The 23,649-nt window shown below is 42.7% G+C and overlaps 1 protein-coding gene and 1 pseudogene across 1 annotated transcript in view; one reads left to right on the top strand and one right to left on the bottom strand.

Annotated features, from left to right (window-relative positions):
• The window catches only part of LOC124544658 (collagen alpha-2(IV) chain-like), a 171,512-nt gene that overhangs the window by 129,754 nt on the left and 18,109 nt on the right, over positions 1–23,649 (top strand). The window contains exons 6-11 of the mRNA XM_047123275.1: positions 4,168–4,230; positions 13,050–13,118; positions 16,167–16,256; positions 18,857–18,979; positions 21,185–21,412; positions 21,659–23,188. Of these exons, the coding sequence (XP_046979231.1) occupies positions 4,168–4,230; positions 13,050–13,118; positions 16,167–16,256; positions 18,857–18,979; positions 21,185–21,412; positions 21,659–23,188 (2,103 nt within the window). The remainder of the gene's footprint in view (positions 1–4,167; positions 4,231–13,049; positions 13,119–16,166; positions 16,257–18,856; positions 18,980–21,184; positions 21,413–21,658; positions 23,189–23,649) is intronic.
• On the bottom strand, positions 373–490 carry LOC124546379 (annotated as a pseudogene).

Below are 23,649 nucleotides of genomic sequence, written 5' to 3'. Positions count from 1 at the left end.
CTGGAGAATGCAGAGCCCAGGAATTTGTCCACCTCCACTTACCCATCTGTCAGGGAACATGAGGCTCTAACAGTCAGCAACAATCCTAGTCCAAATTTTGACAGAATATCTTTGTCGATGACGTGATTCTCCAGAGCAGGCAAAACCTAGCAATAGCACTCCTTCTTCAGGCCACAAGTGGCCCATCGGCATCATCCGACCGAGGATCATCCGACCGCCGTGTCATCCTCAGATGAGGATGCGGATAGGAGGGGCGTGTGGTCAGCACACCGTTCTCCCAGTCGTTATGATGGTTTTCTGTGACCGGAGCCGCTACTATTCGGTCGAGTAGCTCCTCATTTGGCATCACGAGGCTGAGTGCACCCCGAAAAATGGCAACAGCGCATGGCCGCCCGGACGGTCACTCATCCAAGTGCCGGCCACGCCCACCAGCGCTTAACTTCGGTGATCTGATGGGAACTGGTGTATCCACTGCAGCAAGGCTTTTGCCTCTCCAGAGCAGGGGCAGCCAAAAATTCGGCCCATAATCTGTGCCCTGGCTCTCGTGCCATACTGCTCAGCTTGTCTGCGTACTCTTCCCACTGCCACGCCACGTTGTCTTAGCAGGAGGAGGAGAATTACGAGTAAATGGCAAATGCGCTGGCTTTAGCTGGCATCACAACAGCGTTGCATACGATTCGACTTAATACTCATACTTCTCAGCAACACAGAACACAAACGGAGCAAATTTTTAGTCTTATTTAATTATTGTTGGCGAATTCATAATGTAATTTTTATCTAGAAGAAACAGTCAGTATATGAATGTAAATAAGATAACTTTACAGATTTTGGCAGTAAGGTCTCCACGTAATTTCGTTTCATGATAGAAAAAACATCTTTCGCATACACGCGGTATTTCTGTAAGAGCGTGCAAATATGTAACAGGACATAAGAATGATCCACTGGTTAATCTGAGGCAATGAACCTGGGGTCGGAGAAGCCGGCTTAAGGATATAGGGAAGGAACCTTGTCTACCGCTATGTGTAGCTTTACTGTTTCCCAGCTTATTTCCCGACTGTCAAATGTTTTTGCCAAACATACACACACACACACACACACACACACACACACACACACACACAGACAGAGCGCAAAAAAAAAGTTAAATTAATACCACACCAAAAAACACTCACACACACATACACAAACGCACACACAAATGCATACACGAACAGACCATAGATACTTCAATAGTTACACTCATAAGTTTGGCAATAACATTCGATCTTTGGCAAAAAAATTTGACAGTCGGCAACAGAAACCAAAACATTGCATTAAAACAAGCGTTCAGTGCATAGTGCTGTGGAATGTGGAAAAAACCGCAAATTGGCGTTCATAAGAAGAAGAATAACACCAAAAATGCAACAGGAGCGTAATATGTAAGAAATTGTCCACGCAACCTGTAAGTACAGTTCAAAACATTACTACTTAATAGGAAATACCAACTACCAGAACTGTTTATAACCTATAGGCAAAGTGACAAAAATGTAAATAAAATAGCTAACATGTGTACATATTCCAGGCCACTGATGATGCCTTGCAGAAAATAAAGGCGAAACGCGTATGGCACTAAAATTGTGTTTTATTCAGTTGCTGTCAGACGGTCCATAAGTAAAAATTATCAATATACCGTAACAGTACAAATGGTACGTTCATTGTATCAGTGATTATATTTGCAGTTAATAGTAACTAAGGTAAATTAAAAAAAAGTACACATTAACGTGATTTTATTCCTGCGTACCACAAATTGTTCAGTGAAGCATTCTCTATGTCCTGTTAAATTTTTGCACTCTGTTAGGGAAACACCCTGTATATTTGTTGATCGAAATGTTGTAGAACTTTTGAAACATCATTATGGATACTTAGAACCCCTACCTTAGGAAAACAACCTGGGTAATTTTAACGTTAAAGAATTTGTCTTTCAAATGGGAATTACGTTGCAGATCAATCCGTTGCATTTGCGAGTGCAAAGGGGGTCTTTTAACTGAAACGGCAAGCGATCTCTAAAACAGCTCGAAAATAAATGTAAGATTTGCACTGAACTTAAAACGTTTACGTAACTATTGTAATTGTTTTAAGTTCACAATGAATTATTCAGACCACATGTTGTTTTTATTTTTTTAATGTCAGTGTGCTTAGGAAACTGGACTTTGTTTCTGTCGTTGCTAGATTTTTCACTTCTACAACGCGATTTCCTTTCTAAATGCATTCCCAGCAAATCAGAAACAAGTCGTTTTTCACCCTGCACTGTCTTACTGTGGACCGTGGGAAGCTAAAGTCCACTTAAAATGAAAAGTCTGCGATTAATTCCAGATGTTTTAATTTTCGTTCTTGCACTCCTTTTTCTTTCAGAAATTCAATAATAACGGGCTTTAAACTGAATAATCGTTTCAGGCATGCTCCTTTAGGTAACCAACGTACATTGCCTCAATACTCTTTGTTTAGTTCCATCGAGAACTGTTGCAATTGACAGTGGAATAATGTGTGCGACTTCAGAAATTTTACTATTCGTACCGCCAATTTATTCACGTGCTCCATGCCTACAAATTTAGCACAAGTGCTTCTTGATGTACAGAACAATGAATCTAATATGTCGATCGTTATTAAGTTTTTGTTTTCCCATTGTCAGAAGCATTAAATTCTTCCTGCATGGTTTTATAATGTCGTTTCATAGCATATTTGTATTGCTCGTAGATAATGCGACCGCATAATAGATGTTGAGACTTCTCATTCCTCTCTTTTGTCATTCCCATTCATTTTTAGAGACTTGTGAAGCAAGATCGCTAGACTGCCTCTTTTTGTGCTAACGGCCACTGCATCTGTGATCGTCCTTCATACCAGAAACAAATAAAGAAGAATAAACGGCGCTGACACCATGATTCTGCTGAACTGAAATAATTTGCGCCTAGCGCAAAATGGGGCACCGCAACACTAAACACTATTTGAAATGCCGCGTTACACCAAGTAATTCCGGGAAAGAACAAGCATCTGGCTCTCGTGTGTTTTGACATGGTGTGGCCAGCCCTGCTCCAGAGATACACAGCGCGTCAGGGATTCAATGTGAAGGAAGGTTAATGATTGTACCCTTATTAATGGGCGGTGTTTTGAACATTTCATTTAGAAAATTGTATCACACCATAACCATAGGTTATTTTGAACATTTCATGTAGCAAAACTTTTCATGTAATACTGGCACACCCTTTTTCTGCATGTTTCCCACGATTAAATTCATTATGAAGGGAAGTAGAAAATGAACTCTTACATGGAAATAAAGCATTGCCAGGCTCGTGTCAATATAACATGTGTTCTTCCTCTGTGTGTGAGAAATTTTTCTGAAATTTTGGCCACAGATTCTTGTTACACCCTGTATTAACGTGTTTTTTTTTCTGTCACAAATCCTGCTGTGTCAGAAGCGACGCCATCATTTAAGTAAGTTCCGTAATTTTTGATTTCTCTATTAAATTTTAATTGCAGCTCCGAGAGGTGCTGAATGACATTTTAAACGCTTAGTGTGTGACACAAAAATCTTCTAATTATTTGACCAGGTCGCGATATTCAATGTTGCACCCATTATGTCTACTAACACATGTGACGTCCACCAATATTCGCTAGTGAAATTATGATAAATGATCTGTCGCAGTTTGAGACATATGGTGGTGCCTACAGTTGCAAAACTAAAAAAAGGAAAATCATGTGTATAATCATATGTAGTTGTCAGTCGCACAGAAAGCAATTCAGTTCTTCGATCTTTTGCCGGACAACGTAAACTGAAAGTTATCAAAGCAAATTTAAATCTAGCCTAACATCATCTCTTCTCGGTAACTCTTTCTGTTTCATAGATTAAATTTATTAAATGACTTTAGAATCTATAGCTAAAAGAACTACGTTTAAATGAATACCACTTACATCAGAAGCGTTAAAGGTAAATAAGTTAATTCTTATTAAATTTAATAATTTAAGCCAAGGTGCTATTTAGTAACCTGCAAATGACCATCTTGTAGTAATACTCGTAAATAAATAATGTAAACTGATTTCTTCCTCACTGTTTCAATAAGACCATGCAAATGATATGTCGAATGGGTAACTAACAAAATCGCAAAGTGCTAATGCGGACGTTGTTTCCCCCAGGCTACCCGGGAACACCAGGCCAGAGGCCGCCGTCAGGACCAGGAGGATATCCAGGAGGACCAGGTAACGTGACTAGCAATTTGAGACATTCTCATACTGAGTGTAGTTAATAAGTAATGCCAACAACTGAGTCGGTGACTTCGGAAACCACATGATTTCGCAGTTTTCCATAAGACGCTTTATGCCATTATTGGGCTTGTCTAGGATCTACATTTTGTGTGTAGAAATCACGATAGTCCAGTGACTCGTCTCAAAAGTGTAGGCCCAAGAAAACTGTGATGACAACAGAAGCAACATAAGTCAACTACTCGTGTACTTGCCCCCTGAGTGGGTAAATGGCATCACTACAATGTGGCTTTGCGCTGCTTACATGTTTTGACGTGCCTTAGTGTATGCTCGTGTTACAGTCTGCTCAACTTCCGAGGGCTTTCTTGTTCAGCTGTTTAGTTAACAGTATGTGTTGTTGTGAGATAATTGTGAGATATTTTAAAATGATTTGCACTGGAAGAAGAGGCGCTTCAACAAGATACATTATTTTCCCAGTAGATGCTATTCCATTTTGGTAAGAAGAAGAGAGATCTGTAGAAACACCCACATCTACATCTACATGGATACTCTGCAAATCACATTTAAGTGCCTGGCAGAGGATTCACCGAACGACCTTCACAGTTCTCTATTATTCCAATCTCGTACAGCGCGCTGAAAGAACGAACACCTATAACTTTCCGTAGGAGACCTGATTTCCCTTATTTTGTCGTGGTGATCGTTTCTCCCTAGGTATGTCGGGTTCACAAAATATTTTCCCATTCTGAGGAGAAAGTTGGTGATTGGAATTTCGTGAGAAGATTCCGCCGCAACGAAAAACGCCTTACATTTAATGACGTCCAGGCCAAATACTGTATCATTTCAGTGACACTCTCTCCCATGTTTTGCGATAATATAAAACGTGCTGCCCTTCTCTGAACTTTTTCGATGTACACCGCCAGTTCTATCTGGTAAGGATCGCACACGGCGCAGCAGTATTCTGAAAGAGAACGGACGCGCCTAGTGCAGACAGTCTCTTTAGTAGATCTGTCACATTTTGTAAGTGTCCTGTCAATAAAACACAGACTTTGGTTAGTCTTCCACACAACATTTTCTATGTGTACCTTCCGATTTAAGTTTTTCGTAATTGTAATTTCTAGGTATTTAGTTGAATTTACAGCCTTTAGATTTGACTGATTTATCGTGTAATCGAAGTTTAACGAATTCCTTTTAGCACTCATGTGGACGACCTCACACTTTTCGTTATATAGGGTCAACTGCCACTTTTCATACCATTCCGATATTTCTTCTAAATCATTTTGCAATTTGATTTGATCTTCTGATGGCTTTATTAGTCGATAGACGACAGCGTCATCTGCAAACAATCTAAGACGGCTGCTCAGATTGTCTCCCAAGTCGCTTATATAGTTAGGGAACAGCAAAGGGCCTATAACGCTACCTTGGCGAACGCCAGAAATCACTTCTGTTGTACTCGATGACTTTCCGTCAATTAATACGAACTGTGACCTCTCTGACAGGAAGTTACAAATCTAGTCAAATACCTGAGACGATATTCCATAAGCACGCAATTCCACTACAAGCTGCTTGTGTGGTACAATGTCAAAAGCCTTCCGGAAACCCAGAAATACGGAATCGATCTGAAATCCCTTGTCAATAGCACTCATGCGAGCGAAGAGCTAGTTGCGTATGACAAGAACGATGTTTTCCAAACCCATGTTGACAGTGTGTCAACAGACCGTTTCAAATGTTCAAATGTGTGTGAAATCTTATGGGACTTAACTGCTAAGGTCATCAGTCCCTAAGCTTACACACTACTTAACCTAAATTATCCTAAGGACAAACACACACGCCCATGCCCGAGGGAGGACTCGAACCTCCGCCGGGATCAGCCACACAGTCCACAACTGCAGCGCCTAAGACCGCTCGGCTAATCCCGCACAAAAGACTGTTTCCTTCGAGGTAATTCATTATGTTCGAACACAATATATGTTCCAGAAACCTGCTGCATATCGATGTTAATGATATGGGCCTGTAATTAAGTGTATTACTCCTACTATCTTTCTTTAATATTGGTGTGATTTGTGCAACTTTCCAGTCTTTGGGTACGGTTCTTTCGTCGAGCGAACGGTTGTATATGATTGTTAAGTATGGAGCTAATGCAGCAGCATACTCTGAAAGAAACCTAATGGGTTATGTGTATACGTTACACGAGAGTATAAAGCAACGTAATCAGTCATTAACTATATTCTGTTCAAAATTACTTTAGGGTCGACAACCACAGATCTTGAAAAAAAAAATTGAAACATAGCGACAAATGCATGCTTGAACATAAATCCAGATACTAGCCGAGCCTTCAAGGTGCCAGGTTGTATTTGACCGCAAACGGCGCCTGTGCAGTATTTTCAACACGTTGTGAGTGTCACACTTGATTGTAACAGTGTTGCACGTAGTGACTTCGAACGTGGACGAGCTGTTGGTGCTCGTATCGGGAGTAGTTCCGTAACCAAGGCAGCCGAAGTGTCTTCAGTACGAAGATTTATACCACATACGCGGAACACGGGGGAAAAAGTAGTCCGCTACGTCACAACGCGGACTAAAGTGTGTGTTGAGGGATCGTGACAGGCGGTCATTGAAGAGGTTTGTGACGAAAAATAAGAGGACGACAGCTGCATAAGTCACTGTTTTTACGAGCCATGTCAGCACCAAAACGAACAGGAAGAGGGCTCCAAAAGCCGGGAATTCCTGGGCAAGGTGGAAATCCAAATCCACACCTGAGTGATAGATTAGATTAGATTAGATTAGAGTAGATTAATACTAGTTCCATGGATCATGAATACGATATTTCGTAATGATGTGGAACGAGTCGAATTTTCCAATACATGACATAATTAGGTTAATTTAACAACATACTTAAGTTAATATAACAACTTTATTTTTTGTGTTTTTTTGTTTTTCTTTATTTTTTATTTTTATTTTTTTATTTTTTTAAATATTTTTGTTTTTTTTTTGTTTTTTTTCTTAATTTATATCTAAAAATTCCTCTATGGAGTAGAAGGAGTTGTCATTCATAAATTCTTTTAATTTCTTCTTAAATACTTGTTGGTTATCTGTCAGACTTTTGATACTATTTGGTAAGTGACCAAAGACTTTAGTGCCAGTATAATTCACCCCTTTCTGTGCCAAAGTTAGATTTAATCTTGAATAGTGAAGATCGTCCTTTCTCCTAGTATTGTAGTTATGCACACTGCTATTACTTTTGAATTGGGTTTGGTTGTTAATAACAAATTTCATAAGAGAGTATATATACTGAGAAGCTACTGTGAATATCCCTAGATCCTTAAATAAATGTCTGCAGGATGATCTTGGGTGGACTCCAGCTATTATTCTGATTACACGCTTTTGTGCAATAAATACTTTATTCCTCAGTGATGAATTACCCCAAAATATGATGCCATATGAAAGCAATGAGTGAAAATAGGCGTAGTAAGCTAATTTACTAAGATGTTTATCACCAAAATTTGCAATTACCCTTATTGCATAAGTAGCTGAACTCAAACGTTTCAGCAGATCATCAATGTGTTTCTTCCAATTTAATCTCTCATCAACGGACATACCTAAAAATTTGGAATATTCTACCTTAGCTATATGCTTCTGATTAAGGTCTATATTTATTAATGGCATCATACCATTCACTGTACGGAACTGTATGTACTGTTTCTTATCAAAATTCAGTGAGAGTCCGTTTACAAGGAACCACTTAGTAATTTTCTGAAAGACAGTATTGACAATTTCATCAGTTAATTCTTGTTTCTCAGGTGTGATTACTATACTTGTATCATCAGCGAAGAGAACTAACTTTGCCTCTTCATATCGCTTTAACAGTAAATCGTTGTGCGGAAGCTATATAATCTGGACTATGGAGCTATGGAAGATAGGCGGTTGATCTGAGGTGTACTTTATTTCACACTATTCCCAACTTCTCGAGTTTACGTCCCAAGAATGAATCATGACGAGGGTTCTGTGATAATTTCGGCAGCCGTATCGTGGTATTTGGCTCTAAGCACTGTGGGACTTAACATCTGAGTCCCCTAGACTTAGAACTACTTAAACCTTACTAACCTAAGGACATCACTGACATCCATGCCCGATTCGAGCCTGCGACCGTAGCAGTAGAGCGGTTCCGGACCGAAGTTCCTAGAACCGCTCGGCCACAGCGGCCGGCTATCGTGGTGTTTCATGTGCCCCAAGGATAACTTGTAAGGTCGCATAACTGCCAAGGACTAAGTGACCATTTTGGCTGATCCCATGGTACAATCTTTGTTCTCAAATAGTGACGCTGTATTCCAGTGCGACAAGGTTCGCTTTCACTCGCACCGTCCAAGACTGTTTCCTTTAGCTCGAGGGTGACTTGTTGTATCTCCGCCGGCCACCAGTCATGATATCTCATTGTTATTCAGCTTTTGTCGTCTGTTTAGGAGAGAATGGTGCGTGATCAATATACAGGTCCATCATAGTTACATAAACTTGCCACTGTTTTGTAGGAAAAATGATATAAACTTACATTGAAAAGCGTATAGGAGTTGTATTTACCCATTACGAAACTATTGGAAACTTCTTTGAACGCCAATGGTCTTCCTTCACCGTATTAGGCATGGTAATGTATTGAATTTTTGGTGTTTCCATATTTTGTCCACCGCTTGTACAAATTTAGTAGCGGAGTGAGGCTGACGAGGAAGCCACGGCACATATTCAATGAAACCGATGAGACCTGTAGATGCGACGATCATCTGCGGTTGCCAGACCTTCATCCGCACCCCTACATTTCCCGCTTGCACTACGTTGCAAGTGGTGCTTCAAGCAGTTTGATGTCTCTGGGATCGTCGTTATTCGCTGAGATTTTGTTCGTTTTTATTTCTTACACTTGAAGGGTTAACGTTTTATCTGTTATTACAATTATTAGTTGCGCGTTGCGTGATACTGAAAAACGTCACAAGCAATTTCGTTCAAATGGCTCTGAGAACTATGGGACTTAACTTCTGAGGTCATCAGTCCCCTAGAACTTACAACTAACATAAGGACATCACACACATTCATGCCCGAGGCAGGATTCGAACCTGCGACCGTAGCGGTAGCGCGGTTCCAGACTGTAGCGCCTAGAACCTCTCGGCCACCCCGGCTGGCAGCAATTTCGTAAGAAGCTATTCGGGGAAAAGTTAGACATCGTTCTCTTGGTCAGGGCACTGCCAATAAGTGGTCTGTCGAGCAAAATGGTTCGCGCGTTACGTGCCTACACTGTCAACAATTGTTGTCGATAATGCTCCAACGTGTTCTTTCGTTGCTGAAAAGACGGCCACCATGCGAAAGCGAAAATATGAGATTATTGGCTTCAGTGCCGAAACGCCGAAGTAAGTGATAAGCTTAAGAAGCTCGAGCTTATGGGTTTAATCCGTCTTCTAATCCTCACCTTAATGCTGCCACAATGGCACTGTCATTCCAGCCGAACGTAGTTTAAGTGCCTGGCACAGTCGAATTACATTTTCGTAATAACTGAGTCTGAATCAAGTTCATCTCAACTACTCAGTCTTACCCTTATTTTTCTTTCGCGTGTATCCCGTACCTACATGGGGTCAGCATGTTAATTATTGGATTTGGCAGTATTAGTAGCCGAGCGTGGCCTTCTGCTATTCCTGTCGCCGTCCATTTTCGTCCGAAATCCTAGTTGTGTATCCCAACAGACTACGTCTAGTGTTTCCTCATGTGAAAGAGTGGGAACGTTTTCTAAATGTTTGCGAATTGTAAAATGGAGTGATTTGTGGATACCAGACTGGTAGTTACGTAGCTGGATGTGGAAAACTGGCTAAAAACAACTTCCTCACTGGCCGGTACACTGGCCCTTGTCGTTAATCCGCCGGGTGGGTATTCCATCAGAGGTCGTCGCATCTCCCCGAATTCCGAAAGTGGCGAGTTAACGCACGCGGCTTTCCGGGCAGGTGCTCTCATCACACAAAAGAAATCGCTCTCACTGTCCGCATTACAACTGTTGAAAAACTGAAGACGTGTAATTTGTATCACTCTTCTTCTTCCTGCCGAACCCTTAAGTCTCTTCAGCTCAATTACCAGGCGTAATTTTTTTGTTACGCTGCAAAAATGTTGAAATTTTGCTCAGAAAACATATTGATGGATTAATTACAAACATTGCGCTCCATTTCATGCAATAAAACCAAACAGGCCGCCCCTGAGGTTTTCATGCTACGCGCAAGCGCAGCATCACGCATCATGTTTAACTCATATTATCTCGTGTTAGGGATCTCAGGCAGAATTTCGATTTGGAGAAAATGAAAATTTCACACATTCTTAATAATTCGGACGCATAATGTGTTCACCGAAATTCAGTAACAAAATAAGTTTCCCGCATGTCGAAAATTCAGTAACGAGTTTGAACGAGTTGAATGAAATGTAAGAATAGATGTGTGCTCTGTACAGGACGTAGCCTCTCTTCTCCACGTCCTCACATGTTGAGTCCTACAGTAATTTTGAACATACTGTAAGTGTCAGTAATAAAATTCGAATCCCTACACGTCTGGATTTTGATCACTGAAGGAAAGCCTACTGCAAAACATATCCTGCAGTGTTGAATATCCATCGAGTACACACATGGAATTCCTGTACTATTCACAACACAGCGAACCTGTATCTATCGTCAAGGTCGTTCATGCTTTAGTGTAGAATTCATTCAGCTTCCGTAAGCTGTAGAAACTTCAGCACACCATGCCTCCTTGATCTGTTCCAGTGAACAACAGAGGTTGGAGGATCCCAAGAAGTTGTTGGCTACATATCCCACAAACCGCAATATTTATGAAAATGTCTTCCAGTAGTCACTATATATGTTGATGTTTCTTGAATTTAGCTCTCTCACATGACGATTTTTGCATCATTTGTCCTACTGTAGACAATTTTTGTTGCGTTGCTTTGTATGTTACATTACTTATATCCAGTGTTTTCATAAAAGTGTTGAAAATGTCATGTGTTCTGTAACATATACATTTTTGTTTTTCATGTGAAAAATACAATTACCGACTTTGATGATGAAACATACTTTTTCCTCATAGTATGGCTAGTTATTTGTATAATTACAGTTTATTTCATGCGAAAACAACTAAGTTTTCCGTATTTTGATTTTGGAAACTGCAATTGAAACTGAATTCAGAAATTTAACGCACTGTTGTGGTTCCATTTATAACAGGATAATATTTAAAGAAAACTGAAATTTGCTCTTGATTTGGAACGGATATAAGGTTTTCCCCTCTCCAATGAGATTACAAAAACATGAAACATTTCTGTTCTGTTATCACCAATTCAGTTACAACCAGGAGAGGACCTACTGGAGAGAACTTTATGTTAGAGAGTCAGCGCTTGTAGTATCTTTGCAAAACCAATAGTTCGGCTCAGCAAGCGAACTTTTGACGTCAAATCCTATATTTTCCATCTCGCTGACTTCTAGGCAGAGCACAGACAATACATAGTTTACCATTACATTTGATTACAGTGGGGTAGATCATTGATGGCAGAAACAAACAATACCCTCCAAGCTTGCGCCTGCTGGTAGGATGTCAGGAGTTTCGATCAAAATAGGTAATCAACTAGTGAAGAGAAAAGCAGTTTGTAGTTACCTTGGTATAAATGTCAATTGGAAACAGAACATTCAGACACAAGCAGAAATCGTCTGCTAAAGAGGTGTTTAAATCCTCAGCAAAGTACACGCAATCGGCGAAAGAAACTTTCAGCTGTCTCCAAGCATAATACGAACACACCACAAAGCAACTCTCTTTGCTATAGCAGGTTATGGGCAAAGTGTATGGGCTCACATAGCCATAATGGTGAAACTAACACAGTACCTTCGGCGACCACAAAGTATATTCCTGTGCCTCGAAGACGCGTATAGAACACCAACCGAGACGCTTCTGGCATTGCTAAACATATGACCAGTAGACCTAGCAGTAAGAAAGACTAGCTCAGAAAGCTCTAACGAAAGAGATACTCCCTACAAGAAGAAGGAAATAAAGGAGTGTGTCGTTCTCCCAGTAACGTCTGATTTGATTCTGTTACACTCTATTACCTTTATTTTACCTTTGTTAATATTCCTATTGTTCCAGTATCAATTTCGTTCTACTGACCTTCCAGTTCCTTTACCGTCACCGACGAATTGGAGTACGAAGACAAATTTTAGTATCTATTACTTAGGGACGGGCTACAATCGAGTACGGCAGAGCTGAGGGCACCGTTCTTTGCAGAGACCGCGACACATTTACATATTTTTCTTATTACTATTCCTCTTTCTCTCTCTCTCTGTTCCTCATCTAACTTACCTATTCTACTTTCCTTTGTAACACAGTATTATTTTGAAATATCCAGTATGTTATTAGATGGTAATTAGTAAGCAAAATATGAGCTATTGTACAACCTACAAACCAGAATAAAAAGAAACAATAAATAAATATGTAACTTTGTATGTGTTTTGTGACGCACAGCTTCAAACCATGATCGTAGCCAGTATGGGACCTCACGATTTATTTGTTGGGGCTCGTCACGATAGCAAAAAATGTCTCTACGTGAGACGGGAGAGTATGGAGAGCTGCCGACAGCACAACTTTGCCAGACTGAGAATCGTCCCTAAGGAATCAAAGTAGTCACTCTATGATATGACCAGGAGCGAAATTATGAGGCAACGTCAAACATTTCTGACCCTTCTGCTTAATACCCAGAAAGTTATCATTTGTTATCATTTAATCTTGTGATACTGTGAGACCATCGTTCTAATTACAAACTTCCTGCCACAGGATATCCAGGCGGAGGTCCAGGAGGATACCCAGGATACCCCGGCGCTCCAGGGCTTCCAGGAGCACCAGGTAATGACAGATGCGGCTGATCGCTATGATCGAACATGCTTCCTCGTCACACCTCACGATGTACTACCGACTACTAATGCTCCTTGTCGCCTTACATCTGACCCTTACACTCAGTACTTGTCCACACATATCTAAGAAAGGATGACGACTTCCTCCCTAGTCTCACGTCAATATAGATATGGCTGTTTTAATAATTTCATACACAGTAGCTGGCTTCCGTTTCTGTTGAATAGTCACGATTTCACTTATCTCTGTGGGTGCTCATACGCATAATAGGATAATCCAGTGAAGGCAGTTTCATTTTACAACAAGAGTAATGATGACGTAATGTAAATATTTTTCTGTATTTCGTGAAGACTGATAAAAATCAAATATAGATGATCATATTGAAAGATAAAAGTAATATAATCTTGGAAAAGCTCTTAACAAGATGCAGGTTTCTAAGAATAATTAAATGAATAGTCAGAGAATGGATGTTCAGCATTTCTATTGGTTTCGTCGTCTTACAGACACACAACTGTTACACTAAAATAGTATGTGGAAAGTCCCATTTGATACATACATAGACATGATTTATACGACTTGAACTGGGTCAGTAAAATGATAAAATTATTAATTGCATTTACATAGCTACCTGACAAATATAAGTAATTTATTGGTGCAATGCAGCTTACAATGTGGTATCAGTACGAACAAGTCATATTCAGTCTATCTAACTCTCGTAGACTAAATGGTGGTTTCAGTATAGATTATTTTAATTTTATAGGTGGAGCGGAGAGGAAGGGGTGTAAGTGGAAAGGCTGACAAGTATTCATCATTGGGTTATTACGATCGCTCAGTAGAGTGTATTACTGTCACAGGCTGCCGAGATTTAATTCAGTTGGTATAATTACAGCTCTAACGTAATCATCTTCTTAAGTTCTTAAAGCAACGTTACCTGACCTCGTAATCGGACCTAGCTATACTCCAGTAAAATTGCTAAATTTCTTCTCAGCACGTGAAACAATGTTGGTTAGTACCGCTCTGACGCACAAGAACTTTTTCAAACTTTCATTAAAATGCGAATAGCGTTGCCCTCATGGACAAAGTCTCTAACCAGACCTTGGCTCTACTGTCGACGGACGTTCATATCTAATACTTCTTTGGCGGCTTCAAGACTGCTTTTTAGTTCGCTTCATAGAAAGAGCATTATTTGCCAGCTGTTCAGATTGTTTTCACCTACTGATTCATCAGTCAGGCTCGTTACCACATTTACTCAGTAAATGTCCGACAGCTTTAAGATGCGCTGCATTGTACAGTGGATGTATTCGCTAACATGAACAATGAAGAGACAAAAAAATCTGGTACACATGCCTAATATCGTGTAGGGCACCCGCGAGCACGCAGAAGTGCCGCGACACGACGTGGCATGGACTCTACTAATGTCTGAAGTAGTGCTGGATTGAATTGAGACCATGAATCCTGCAGGGCTGTCCACAAATCGTAAGAGTACACGATGGGGGAGATATTTTCTGAACAGCACGTTGCAAGGCATCCCACATATCCTCAATAATGTTCATGTCCTGGGACTTTGGTGGCCAGCAGAAGTGTTTAAACTCAGGAGAGTGTTCTTGGAGCCACTCTGTATCAATTCTGTATATGTGGGGTATCACATTATCGTGCTGGAAATGCCCTAGTCCGTCGGAATGCACAACGGACATGAATGGATGCAGGTGATCAGAAAGGATGCTTTGTCACCTGTCAGACTCGTATCTAGACGTATCAGGGGGTCATATATCAATCCAGCTGCATGTGCCCCACACCATTACAGAGCCTCCACGAGCTTCAACAGTCCCTTGCTGACGTGCAGAGTCCATGGATTCATGAGGTTGTCTCCATGCCCGTACACGTCCATCCGCTCGATACAATTTGAAACGATACTGGTCCCACCAGGCAACATGATTCCAGTCATCAACAGTCCAATGTCGGTGTTGACGGGCCAGAGCGAGGAGTAAATCTTTGTGTCGTGCAGTCAGCAAGGGTACACGAGCGGGCCTTCGGGTCCGAAAGCCCACATCGCTCATTTTTCGTTGAATGGTTACCACGCTGACACTCGTTGATGGTCCAGCACTGAAATCTGAAGCGGTTTGCGGAAGGGTTGCACTTCTGTCACTTTGAACGATTCTCTTCAGTCGTCGTTGGTCCCGTTCTTGCAGGATGTTTTTCCGGCCTCAGTGATGTCGGAGATTTGGTGTTTTACCGGATTCCTGATATTCACGGTACACTCGTGAAATGGCCGTACGGGAAAATCCCCACTTCATCGCTATCTCGGAGTTGGTGAGTCCCATCGCTCTTACGCCTACTATAACACTACGTTCAAGGTCACTGAAATCTTGATAACCTGTGTGAAACGCTTGGAGGGAAGTTGCAGGGCATGTTGTATTGAGACATAAATTTAAGAAAAAATTTCGATACATTCTGCCGTTTCTGAGTGATTTAACTTTGAAATTAGCCAGTCAGGGCGTCGCTCGCTCGTATTCAAACGGGCTGCCAGGAGAGGTGTTGACCTACGAGTGCTTTGTTTGGTCAGCTGAAACTTTAATTTGCGCGCGCGGCGACCGCATTGGCTAAATAACTTGGAAACGGTGCAACGTACTGAACTTTTTTCTTAACATTTAAGTCTCAGTGCAACATGACCTGCAACATTCCCACAAGCGTTTCAGAAATTTTCTGAGCAACCTGTAGATGTCTTATAGAACTAGATGATAGGCGAACACCAGAAACTCATAGTGTGAGTTTAACAAACAGAAATGTATAAAATTAACGTAAATGGCGGTTCGTGACTATCTGCGGTAGCTCTTTTGGTGCATTTCCTTCATTGTGGCGTTAGATTCGGATGAAATGTATTCACAGTTCCTTATTATGTTGTTTTATCTCCAACAGATGTCTGATCTCCAAACCGTTTCGCCCCTTTGTAGTGCTTTTTTACGAATCATGTACGTTTTTAATGTTATAGATATACAGTTCGCTTTCTGAAGCTATAATGATTGACTCACCTCGGCGTTTCAGGATACCCAGGAGGACCGGGACAGAAGCCTCCCACAGGACCTGGCGGATACCCCGGAGCACCAGGACAACCAGGAGCACCAGGCCTTCCAGGTCAGTACAGGACAACCCCAGGGCACACTTCCAATACACCACGACCACCACTTGTAAAACTGACGTGCACAAGCCTCGACTGTCACGTGGAGTAGCAATTCCACTTGACTAGGAGGGCGATTTTGCGTTCACATGATGTGGAAAGTTAAGGCAAATAAAAGAAATTTCTCCCTCCTAGAACATCAACATGAAACGTTCCTGTCGTCCGTGCCTACGAACTTCCATAGCGTCGCGCGGAATCACACACGCAGCCGCGGAGAGAACTCACGAGTTACTGGTGATATGCAAAGTGCAAAAAAATTTCGCGACACTCCACGGATTAAACTGGAAACGTCTATTGGCAGACCCGGCAGATTCTCTTTACTCCTACACATGTAAAAACCAATGATTCTGCATCACATTAGAAGTCCACCAAGGCTCGGCCTTATCAGTACTGCTGTTCATTCTTGTGACGGACACTGTCTCAGCAAATCTGCACATGACACTACAATGGACACGTCTCTGTGCTTATAGTGTCATGTTGGCTGAGGAGAACAAGTGCAAAAGACAAAAGTGGATCGACCGACTTTCGCGATACGGCCTGCTACTCATCAGAAAGAAAACTGAGTACATGGCATCTGATCGATGAGAAGTTGGGACCAACAACGCTGACGGAGAAGATCTACTACGACTAATAAAATCAAAGTACCTCGGTTCTAAAACCTGTAGCGATCTCAAGATTACAGACGAGGTCAATGCAAAGATGCAGGCAGCGTATGAAGTGGTGAAAGACAAAAGGATCAAGGGTCATCTGAAGTCAAAGATCTACCAGACTGCCATCCATCCCATCGCCCTCTACAGCGCAGACTGTTGACAAATTCCAAAAGAAGCAGAACGACATTTGGGAGTCATGGAGACGAAGTTGCTTTGACAGACTGGTGGCATCACGTTTCGAGCTATACTATCACGAAACGTTTTGAGATAGCACTGAGTTAGAAGAATTGCGAGAAAGCTGTCTGTGATGGTTTGGACATGTGCTGTGCGCAGAGGACGATACTGCAACAAAGACAGCCAACACAGTGGAACTGCACTCTGAAGGTTGTAAGTCTTCATCCAGATATGTCCCACGTTCGAACGAAATGGAGACAGCGATTCCAGTCAGCGAAAAAACGCTAAGGGAAAATAAGAAGACCGCTATACACGCAAAGTCAGTCTAAATAAGGGTCGCCAACCTCGTTTTGAGCAGCGAGATAGCGTTTAACTTCCCATCACTCTAAGTGCAATAAGAAAGTCCTGTAGCAATTCAGTTACTTTCAGGCAGGATTCCGAGATCCGACCACTCGACTGGAATATGGTCCCCGCTAACAGATCAGTACGCCGCCATCAACTGATCCCTAAGAACACACGTCGGTACTCTCCATGTAACAAAACAACAATACACTCCATTGTCAGTAAAGGAGAAACTCGCACAAAAATTAACGCTGGTCATGTCCGTCTCTCCTACCCAGCACTATCTCTAGCTAGCCAATGGCTCCGGGCTTTGCTCTCAGGTCTGTTTTTATCAAAGAGGCCACGCTCACTGATCCGCAACACTAGCCTAGAAGAACCGGGAAGTGCCTCAGCAGAATTCGACACCGGCGCACGGGAACGCATTTTCATTTTGTAGGCTTTTCGTGCCGGGAAATCAGCCTCTCTCAACACGAAGGAATACTAGCTCCAGAATTAGGAAATGCTAACCACTTCAGCAGACGAACCCTGCCCAAGAGAGCCACGACTTGACACCTCAAATCCACGAGCGCCAAAGGCCGAGTCTTCCATTTCGCGAGCTTCCCAGAACGAATTGTCAATATTCAGGAATATGACAGGAATGGTCACTGGAACAGCGACATCTAGTAAACATGGGCCTTAAAACGGGTACCTTAAGACTTTTGACCACCTCTTCATCTTCAATACTGCGAAACATATCTCTTCTATTGTTAGCTCTTTGCTTTCCATATTTGGGTAAGAGGGAGTATGGACCAAGACAAGAAAAATTGTCCAGTAAACATGGGCTCTAAAATACATATCTTAAGAGCTTGTTCAGTAGAAGGGATGTGTTTCACTGCCGATAGCTCTTAATGTACGCACTATAGAGCCCATACCTGCTGGATTTTTTTCTTGTTTTGGTTCATTCTATCATCTCTAAAAATACAGAGAGAAAAAAGCTTGCAGTGGAAGACATTTGTTTCACACTGTCACACCTCTTAATATTGACCATTCCTCCTGGAACACACCTTACACTATTATTTATGCTCCAAATTCATCTTTCGTGTCTTCAGTAGACTCTTGGGAGCTAATCAGCTCTAGTGATAAGTTGCATAACTGTATTACACTATTATCGACGGAACAACATCTTACTAGACATGCATTGCATTTTTGCTACATATCGTAAATGCTTGTCTGTGTACTTTATACTCTTAGAACTTCACCTAGTATCACATTACGCATTCAAAAGCTTTCCTTGTATCCACGAGTATTCTGATTATCCTTCCACAAATTACTAAGGGTAAAGTGAGAAATTCCTGCTCTTAACCAAAGACAGTACCAGAAAACTAAGAATTCGTTCCCTCCTACTGACGCAGGCGTACCAGGACAGCCGGGACAGAGGCCTCCATCAGGACCTGGAGGATATCCAGGAGGATATCCAGGCGGATACCCAGGCTACCCAGGAGCTCCAGGAGGTCCAGGCGCACCAGGAACACCAGGTATGCTAAGAAATAACAGTAGAATTACGTAACGAAATGTAAGGCGTGTGACATAGGGAAATGATCCAGCATTTTTAATTCTAAGGTTTTCTGGACGTGGTCGTTTGATGACTGTCGTTGTTATAGTCCTCAAGCGAAAATATGGTCAGACTAAATAAGCGATAAAGTAATAAATAAAGGTTTGATGCAGTTCTCCGCGCTACGATATCCTGTGTAAACTTCTTCATGTCCTGCAACCTACATCCATCTGAACCTGTTTGCTGTATTCGTCCCTTGATCTCATTCTATAATTTTTACCCTGCACACTATCCTTCATTACTAAACTGATGATTCCTTGATGTCTCAGGATGTGTCCTATGAACTGTGCTCTACTATAATTAAGTTTTACCATAAGTTTCTGTATTTCCCCAATTCGATTCAGAATCTTCTCATTAGACACTCAATCTACCCATCTAAGCTTCAGCATTCTTCTGCAGCACCATATTTCAAAAGCTTCTGTTCTCTTCTTTTCTGAACAGCTTATCGTCTACGTGTCACTTTCGCTGATGGTTGCACTCCAGACAAACAGCTCCAGAAAAGATCTCCTAACACTGAAAGTCCTATTTTTCAGAAATGGTTTTCTTTCCATTGTCAGTCTCCATTTCATATCATCTCTACTTCGTTCAACATCAGTTACTTTTTTCCCTCACATTCGCCTGTTTTAATTTGAATACAGAATTTTACTTTTTTTTAATGTTCATTTTGCAGCCTCTTTTCAACAGCTCTTCCAGGTCCACTGCTGCCTCTGACAGAATTACAGTGTCATAGGCAGATTTTAAAGGTTTCATTTCTTCCACATGAACTATAATTTCCTCTCCATGTCTCTCCTTGGTTTCTTGTACTGCTTCCTGAATGTATGTGTTGTGTCGTTATTTTTTTCTTTCTCTTTTAAATTTTTTTGAATGTATGTGGATGCAAAAAAATTATAACGCCCTTATAACTTCAATGCGCCAAAAATCGTACAGAAGCCAATCAATCCAGTGTAAATGAGACGCTTGTCAAATGCAGTTGGTTTGTTTATGACGCCTCCGAAACACATGTTTTCATTATGTTATGCATTATGAAGCACACAGCATAAATTTCAAAAAAATTTCACTGTACGAAAAGCTACTGTAACCTCAAACAGGGTAAAGTGAGTAATTCCTGCTCTTAACACAAAGACAGTACGAGAAAACTATGGATCTCCTCACTTCTACTGACGCAGGTGTACCAAGACAGCCGGATAGAGGCCTACATCTGCAAGTTTTTTTTTGGGTGGGGGGGGGGGGGCGGGGAATATTCAATGAATTGTCCCAGAATTGATCGTTTAATGCTGTTTTCTATAATAAGAAACTGAATCAGAGAGGAACAGTTAACAAAATCTAAATTTCATTTACAAAACTAAAGGCCATCATAATTGCTTTACCATTTACTTTTCCTTGACTGTCAATAATACAATGACTGCCACAAGTAAATGCACAACAAAACATAAGTAACAAATAAAAAAAGAAAATATTTTCCTATGTGATTTGTTCATAGAAAGCTAATGTAACTGATGTTTGATATGCAGAAATAATAATACCAAATAATACTTTTTAGAGTAAAGAATTGCAGGAATCCGAGGTCCGATGTGTTCGACTCGTTCAGAACTACAACACAACACAGATCAGGCCACTCAACTGATCACAGAGTTCTTAACATTCAGACTAATTTGTATACAGAGCCTGTGATACACCAAGACATTAAATCACCCTATTCACTCCGCTGCCAGAGCGCCCATATTGTGATTGTGCTCACAGCAAATATAAGACATCGTTCAGTCCCTCCTCTGACCGACTGCGCATTTCCTAATAATAATGCGTTTCTGGACCAGTTAATTAGACTATTCTTTTCTTGTGTCGATAAGACACTCTACATATACGTTTTACACACTATGTATTTTTATGCAGAGTACTGCAAATGGAAATGGTACGGAACACGACATTACAAAGAAAAGTTCAATTTCTTTAACAAAACTTGTTTTTCGTTTTGCTATACAGTTTTTTAACTAGGAGTAAATTAAATTCATACACCACAAAAGAAGAAAAAATTATTCTGTTTAAAAATAAATAAAACTACAAAGAGAACAATTATAACAAGTTGCAACATGATGATGTGTTTGAAAATTATGTTTACTTTTGTCAATAGGTGTGCCAGGTAAGCCTGGAACACCAGGGACACCAGGCTACCCAGGAATACCTGGAGGTCCAGGATATCCAGGGGGAAGACCGCCAGCAGGAGGAGTACCAGGAGGATACCCAGGTGGACCAGGTGCACCAGGAGCACCAGGCTACCCAGGAGCACCAGGATTACCAGGAGGAAGGCCACCTACAGGAGGAGGACCAACTGCACCAGGAGGCTACCCAGGTCAACCAGGTAGACCAGGAACACCAGGAACACCTGGAGCACCTGGATTACCAGGGACACCAGGAGGACCAGGATATCCAGGAGGAAGACCGCCTACAGGTGGTGGACCAACAGCACCAGGAGGATACCCAGGTGGTCCAGGTGCACCAGGAGCACCTGGGTACCCAGGGGCACCAGGAGCTCCTGGGGTACCAGGATTGCCAGGAGGAAGGCCACCATCAGGAGGAGGACCAACTGCACCAGGAGGCTATCCAGGTCAACCAGGTAGACCAGGAACACCAGGAACACCTGGAGCACCTGGATTACCAGGGACACCAGGAGGACCAGGATATCCAGGAGGAAGACCGCCTACAGGTGGTGGACCCACAGCACCAGGAGGATACCCAGGTGGTCCAGGTGCACCAGGAGCACCAGGGTACCCAGGGGCACCAGGAGCACCTGGGGTACCAGGATTGCCAGGAGGAAGGCCACCATCAGGAGGAGGACCAACTGCACCAGGTGGCTATCCAGGACAACCAGGTAGACCAGGTACACCTGGAGCACCTGGATTACCAGGGACACCAGGAGGACCAGGATATCCAGGAGGAAGACCACCTACAGGTGGTGGACCCACAGCACCAGGAGGATACCCAGGTGGTCCAGGTGCACCAGGAGTACCAGGCTACCCAGGGACACCAGGAGAACCTGGGGTACCGGGATTGCCAGGAGGAAGGCCACCATCAGGAGGAGGACCAACTGCACCAGGAGGCTACCCAGGTCAACCAGGTAGACCAGGAACACCAGGAACACCTGGAGCACCTGGATTACCAGGGACACCAGGAGGACCAGGATATCCAGGAGGAAGACCACCTACAGGTGGTGGACCCACAGCACCAGGAGGATACCCAGGTGGTCCAGGTGCACCAGGAGCACCTGGGTACCCAGGGGCACCTGGAGCTCCTGGGGTACCAGGATTGCCAGGAGGAAGGCCACCATCAGGAGGAGGACCAACTGCACCAGGAGGCTATCCAGGTCAACCAGGTAGACCAGGAACACCAGGAGCACCTGGATTACCAGGGACACCAGGAGGACCAGGATATCCAGGAGGGAGACCACCTACAGGTGGTGGACCCACAGCACCAGGAGGGTACCCAGGTGGTCCAGGTGCACCAGGAGTACCAGGCTACCCAGGGGCACCTGGAGCACCTGGGGTACCAGGATTGCCAGGAGGAAGGCCACCATCAGGAGGGGGACCAACTGCACCAGGTGGCTACCCAGGTCAACCAGGTAGACCAGGAACACCAGGAACACCTGGAGCACCTGGATTACCAGGGACACCAGGAGGGCCAGGTTATCCAGGAGGAAGACCACCTACAGGTGGTGGACCCACAGCACCAGGAGGATACCCAGGTGGTCCAGGTGTACCAGGAGCACCCGGCTACCCAGGGGCACCAGGAGCACCTGGGGTACCAGGATTGCCAGGAGGAAGGCCACCTTCAGGAGGAGGACCAACTGCACCAGGAGGCTACCCAGGTCAACCAGGTAGACCAGGAACACCTGGAGCACCTGGATTACCAGGGACACCAGGAGGACCAGGATATCCAGGAGGAAGACCACCTACAGGTGGTGGGCCCACAGCACCAGGAGGATACCCAGGTGGTCCAGGTGCACCAGGAGCACCAGGCTACCCAGGGGCACCAGGAGCACCTGGGGTACCAGGATTACCTGGAGGAAGGCCACCAACAGGAGGAGGACCAACTGCACCAGGAGGCTACCCAGGTGGCCCAGGCATTCCGGGAGCGCCAGGTGAGTAATTTTCATATAACTCAGAAATATTTGTTGCATTTAATAGCGTCGTAGCTCTTGAGGGCTTGCTTGACCCTTGATAATGTCAGGTTTAGATGGAGTGTAGCCAATAACAGTTGCAGTATTTATAATGAATTATTCTCAGGCATATTCATGCTATTTTTATCTTGTAGTTTCATTGTGTAGACTCATTCAGTAGGAGGCTGGTTACGTAATTACATTTGATTCGCTGTATAAATCAAAATTTAGAGTACTAGGTTAGAATGGAAACATGTAGCTGCACAGCAATTTACGTTATGGTAATTTTCTTAGATCAGTAAATTCCAAAGTCCACTGGAGCTTTCAATGTTTATTCGATTGGCCTCCTGGTCTTTGCAGGTAGTATTGTTGCCCATTGAAGTTGTGGTCGAAGGTTCGATTTTCACAGCAGTTGTACATAAAATGCAGTAGTTTACAGTAAA

Source organism: Schistocerca americana, chromosome 8, assembly GCF_021461395.2.
Source record: "Schistocerca americana isolate TAMUIC-IGC-003095 chromosome 8, iqSchAmer2.1, whole genome shotgun sequence".
Lineage (NCBI taxonomy): Eukaryota > Metazoa > Arthropoda > Insecta > Orthoptera > Acrididae > Schistocerca > Schistocerca americana.
The sequence above is the reverse complement of the archived record's forward strand: the minus strand, read 5'-3'. Positions and strand labels throughout refer to the sequence as shown.